The 6,000-nt window shown below is 41.9% G+C and overlaps 1 protein-coding gene across 3 annotated transcripts in view; it reads right to left on the bottom strand.

Annotated features, from left to right (window-relative positions):
• Positions 1–1,432: 1,432 nt before the first annotated feature.
• HSPBAP1 (HSPB1 associated protein 1) overlaps positions 1,433–6,000 on the bottom strand; it is a 35,436-nt gene continuing 30,868 nt past the window's right edge. For all 3 annotated transcript variants that reach the window (XM_080601355.1, XM_080601356.1, XM_080601357.1), the window contains exons 6-8: positions 5,519–5,602; positions 2,225–2,335; positions 1,433–2,029 (exon numbers count right to left, since the gene is read on the bottom strand). In XM_080601355.1, coding sequence (XP_080457481.1) covers positions 1,478–2,029; positions 2,225–2,335; positions 5,519–5,602 — 747 coding nt within the window. In that variant the 3' untranslated portion in view covers positions 1,433–1,477. The remainder of the gene's footprint in view (positions 2,030–2,224; positions 2,336–5,518; positions 5,603–6,000) is intronic.

Genomic DNA, 6,000 nt, shown 5'->3' with positions numbered 1-6,000 from the left:
CACGCAGGGTATCTGTTTAGAGCGCTGAGTGATGTGCCTCTGAACACATGCAATTCAGCCTTGTGGTAACAATGTCTCTGAGACAGATCCTCCAAAGTAGGTAATGGAGCCTCTGCCTACAGGGGCAAGTCCTGCAAAGACCTTAAAACATTCAGCTGTTACAAGGGCAGTCATTCCGAATGCAGAGGGAGAAAATGTTTGGTGTAGCTATTGTGGAGGGTGATGTTACCATGACCTCCTCTGTAGGGGGAAGAGGAAAGCTAAGGAGGTGTACATTTGGGGATTGGAAGGTGGTGCTGCTGTCCTCCTCCTCTTCGAACTTTACTGCTCTTTCTCCCTCACCTATATCCATTCCAGACATAAAAGCTTTCTTTACTGCAAGACTATTTTTGTTCAGTGAATTAAAATGAACCATTTGCAGCCCCCTTGCCCCGGTGCAAATGATCCCAGCAGCAGTGATCTCTGGCTGGGCCCTGCCCCTGTGGTCAGCCTGAGAAAAAAGACAAGTGTAACAATAGGATGAAAGTGGGCTGTCATTAAAGCACAGCTCTTTTGAGATATGCCAATGTATCTAAATGGTGCTGCCTTATTCTACAGATCTGCTCCCTAGGAGCCTGGTGAATCACTAAGGCAGCAGATGTGACTAAGACGTTTCCTAACTCATTTTTAATCCTTTTTGGCACAGTGGTGCCAACACAAAAACATGAACTATATGAACAGGACTGTTCCTTAAATTCTGGTAGTATTGTGGTGGTGCAATCCCATTGAAACTGTCTTCACATTTTCCTGTTTGTGTCAGAGCATGGATTTTTTTTTAAGATGGAGCTAAGAACTGCATCTTGCCAGCAGGCTCTTTGTTACTGCTGATGATACACAGCTGTCATTGGGGTCTGAGCCCAGTCAAGGGGACAGGGACGAACAGTCTGAAACTGTGCATATCTGGGTCAAAGACAGAGCTTGATATGGCTTCCTACTACTAACTCAGTCACTTTTCAAAGCCCATGTTGCTACCTCCTGAAATGTGCAGCCTGCTTGTTTCTGCATGGCTGCCCCAGAGCAATTAAACTGCCTCCCTCCACTTCACCCCTCTGTTTGTCCCCCTCGGGACCTGGGGCTGCTCTCTGGCTTCCAGTTTGAGCCACTGATGTATGGGCTTGCACAGAGCAACAGATGATTCACTGATGCTCAGAGCTGTACAATGTGTTAAACCACCCATTCACACAACAAGGTGGAATTATAACTGTACATTGTTTGTAACATTGAGGAACTCTGACACACCTTTCTCTTCCTGCTCCCCATTATTCAATTATAATATTAGCTCTACTTCATTTTGCCACTTAACCATTAGCTGTGTTTGTCTACATTTTAAAAAGTATTTGAAACAAAAGTAAAACATTCAATTATTACCAACCTTAAACAGCCAGAACAAGGCTGTTATTTGACTTCTTTATTTCAAATATGATAAAGCACTTGAGCATTAAACTCCTGCTCTCTCCAGCAGCAGCTGAGCCACTAAGCTGATGACATGTGGATTAACCAAACAGTCTAGCAAATCATTGGTAGAAAGGGCTGTTTGGGAGGCATTTGGACTGCCGTCTGAATCCATTTGATTTGCAGGCGTTTCGCAGTCATTACTCATTGCCAATTGCTTCCTGGTGCAGTGTAATTTTCCAAAATGTCCTCCTTCATTTTCATGGGGAAGATCTCTATAGTCACTTTCAACTGCACCCGTTGAGCTTGTTTCTTGAGACTGCGGTAGAACTTGAATGAGGTGAGGCCCAAAAGGTATTTTCTGGAACTTTTCTGCTTTAAATGTTGAAAAGCCAAATTCATGGGTTAGTAATTTGCAGCCCTCTGGTTCCCAGCCAACTTGCTTTTTCCTCCTTTTTTGTGAGGCGCTCGTCACTCGCTCTGTTTCAGTGCTACTGGGACGTGTCTGCTCTGATACGCTTGTCTTTTGACACTTGAAATATGCAGACACTGCTTTATTCAGGTACTGGAGATTGATTTCATGGGATGTTGCCTCAACCTAAGAAAACACCCAAAATGTACTCAGTTAAAAGGAGGAATGTTTCAGTTCAGTGTTGCATGATTATCTTCCATGGATTATTTTTCCTACTTAAGGGGAAGGAATTTAAAAATTTTCTTTCAGGTAGCAGAAAGAATTAAGCAAAATGTCGGTAATTCTATACTATCACTGCTATAATGGAGCAAGAGTGCTTACCTCTGTGGGATTTAGCCAGATATCTTCATCACTGGGGTTTTCTGCTGATTTTATGGCACATACCAGCGTTCGAGTTATTGCTTCTTCTACACGGGCTTCATGATCTGCATCCTGCCTCAAGGGAACGAAGTGTTTGGAGACAGGTTAGCACTTAAATTGCTATAGGAAGTTGGAAGATCTTGGCAAGAACTAAACAGATGCCTTAGCTGGAAAGCCATACTCACGTATGTAAAGTGGGCAGAAGGTTTTGGACTTCTGAAGCTCCTACTCATGCATACAGAGCTTACATGAGTAACAGCCCAGGCTTTGATGTGACTACTCATGCAGATAAGGATTTGCAAAAAAAAAAAAAAGAATAGATTCTAGTGTGTATATAATCTTTTTCCTTATTAGTGTTCTTTTAATTGAATCTAGTGCTTGAAATTACAAAGCAATGTTAGTATTTAATTAATATATGTATTTATAAGACTCCTTAGGACTAGAAGGACCATGAAAGTACACAGAAAATTTTATAGATCTACATATTATGTCTATTTAAGTATTTAAACTGAGGATGTTACAGCAAAGCAGCAACTACGTGAGGTCTGGAGATAAGCAAAAGTGAGGCTTAAAATTCAGGAAACATTTTATCATGTGATAGTAACAGAAGTTAACATACTACTGCAGTTTTAAATGTAAGCAGAAAGGAAAAATGCATTTGCTATGAAAGCTCTCCTGCCAAACTAACAACTAAATTAGTAACTAGCTCTTGGTTTTAGGCCCTCACTTCCTCCATCATCCCCTTGGGTAACTGGGTACCAGTTAGTCTGGAATGGCAGAAATAAACTTTATAGGACCTATTTTAGTTTGCTTTCCCACCTAACTGGATTTCTTGTACGTGAAAGGAGAAAATAAGACTCTCTGAACAAGATGGGTAGTTTAGTTATTTCAATGACAGATGCCTAGGAGTGGATACATAAATTTGGTTTCGCTGAGATACTTAGACACACAGGTTTTGGAAGAAAGATGTAACCTAGTCAACACACAACAGTGCATTGCCTAATTGTGGCTTCAGGGAACATGTCAAGCAAGCCATGCATCTTGGTAGTAGAGTGTTGAAGGCAGTAATTCATCTGGATCCCCAAGCAGAATTTGGGATAGAAGCAAGGGAAAGCGTAGCTGTGGATGCTTTGCTTACTAATGGCCTTATATAAAAAGTCCCCAAAACACTCAGTTTATTTAAGTGTGGAAATTATTATTTAGGGTGTTGCACTCCTGGGATTCATCCTGGTCTGATGGATAACAGGGTTGTACTGATTGCATGAGAATGTTAAGAAGCATGGAGTGCTTTGAGCAGCTCACATCCAGCTGAAAACAAATTAAACTTCTACTCTAAAGGCTTGCCAATATAATTAATGGTTTCCCTAGGACTATAAATGTTGGCATGATTCACATCTGTCAATATGAAAGCAGCTGGTAACAGCTGCAAGCAAGAACTGCTTGATTTGGTAATGGAAATAGTCTCAATATTGTTTCTCAGCATCTGTGTCAGAATTTTCATAGATGTGCTGCCCAACACCAAAGTGCTGCCACCATCATCTGTAAGGAACTTTCACCTGAGTTGCAATGGTTGTATTTGTTAATGGTTGCTTTTCATATCTCTTTTTTGGGGGGGTGGGGTAGGGGTCATTCATTAACAAAATCCAGCAAACACTTCTCTGCAGATCGTGCCATCTATACGCAACTGTCTGCACTTGCTGTCACCAACAAGATCTGTCACTTCACCAAGACTTTTATGACCAGAAAGGCCATGGAGCTTAGCTCCACTTTTTTTTTTCCAAGCTACGAAAAACCCAAACAGGTTATATACAACCCAGCCACGTGGGAGCTATTTGCCCAGCACAACTGATCCAGTTCTGACCTGCTCCTCCAGTGGGGGGGAAATTTGTGAGGTACAACTTAGGGTGCAAGTGTGGGGGTCTTCAGGAACATGGGGTGAAGTTACTTCAAAGGCTGCTCAAATTTAAGGCAGGCTTAAATGGTTGCTCTGTTATATTGCTGGTGCTTTCTCTGGCACTAGACTCAGGACTGTGTACGAGGTCAGTACAGACTATGGGCCTGCTGTCCTTTCTACATATGCAGTCTCATCTGCAAAACTTCTCCATGAGGAAAATACCCAAGTTTGCCTCTGCTCTGCAAAGGCTTGGTTTGATGTCGGTATGAGAAATGTATTGTGTAGTTTGAACGGCAGCTGAACGCATGTGTTCATCCCCCTGCAGATTTCCAGTCTAATAAAGGTGCAAAAAAATGCAATACTCATTTTAGTGAGGCAGCTTTCAAATGCCAATTCAAAGGGCCTTTTTAATATTAAGCTAGGATTAATGAAGAAGTAATTTGAATTAGAAAACCTTCTGTAGCATTGAGATGATATCCCTGGAACCATCCCATATATACTGGGAGAGCAAGAAAAATCAGAGCCCGGGGGAAAGAAAATTAATTAAATACATGAGAAAAATCCAACTCCAGGCAAATCAAAACTATCACAGAGAAATGAAAATTCAAACATCCTCTGCCACCCCCTTTCTATCACATTAATCTGATTTAAATTCTAATTTGGCTTTGCATGTAAGCATGTGTTTGAGATGAAGCTGCTGTTTGTCATTCCCTATTCAGCACAATGTTGGTTAGTCCCTGAGAAATCAGACATGAGAAGTTTAGCTTGCATTTGTTTGCCTGATTGAGGTAAACTTGCATATGACTGAACTGGTGCTTTAGATCTGGAGCCTTGGTTCTTCAGGAAAACTGTAACCACAAGGGCTCTTCCCTCACCAGCTGCTGAATACAGCAAACCTGATAGGGCTGAACCAGATAGGCAAGGGACAAAATGCTTCAACCTTAATCCTTGCAAAAGATCCTACTCCATACAGCTGAGTAGGAAATACAGCTTGAGTTCTGAGCGGAATCACTCCTCTGTCTAGGTCATGTCCTTGTCACGGTTTTTGTTAGAGATGCTTTTCTTTTCTCCCTTCTGCTTTCTCTAGAAAATAAAAACTTTAATCAAACGTGCCAGTGGCAAAGCATAGCTGCATTTTAGTGGTGGCTGACAAATGATGCTAGTAGGATGTGCAAGTCTGCGAAGTTATCTGCTATACCTGAGGATAAAAGAAGCTATGTAAATGTAAGAGCACACTGAAACCACTCAAATTGGCTCATGGGGTCATCAGATCTGGGACAGGATTATATCAGCTTTCCTACTTTTTATAATGCATGCATACATGGAAATGCTACAGCACCATCATATAAAAAGGAAAATACCAGTTCAATCCATGAGTTTATGCTGACAGTGATGGGGTCGACGGATTCCACGTAGTGCCACCAGTGCCTTGGAACAAGCAGGACCTGGAATCAGAGACATTGCGTTAGGATGCTAGCAGAAGGCTGAGAGGAAAGCTCAGCTGATTTATCCAAATTAGTGTGGGATGCAGAGGCAGAATGAGGCAAAGAATAGAAGTAGGAGGTGGGACATGATCTTTGTTTCTTCTAAACAGCCTTTCCTCAAGACTTAGATGTCCCTTTGCTACTCCCCTTGTATCAAATACTATTATGTAAGAAGTGGACATGATCCAGAACTACCTCTCATCCAAAATCTTCTCATATAAAGCAGGACAGTAACCTTTTAACTGCTCCAGACAAGCAAGGTCCAGCTGTACAAAGGGACTGGAGCTGGTGTTGATGTAGAGCAGGGCTTGAGGGAAAGTCTCAGCCAAGCAAGCAGTCTTTTGTGGACACTGCAATTG

Source organism: Anser brachyrhynchus (assembly GCF_964034855.1).
Source record: "Anser brachyrhynchus genome assembly, chromosome: 7".
NCBI lineage: Eukaryota > Metazoa > Chordata > Aves > Anseriformes > Anatidae > Anser > Anser brachyrhynchus.
The sequence above is the reverse complement of the archived record's forward strand: the minus strand, read 5'-3'. Positions and strand labels throughout refer to the sequence as shown.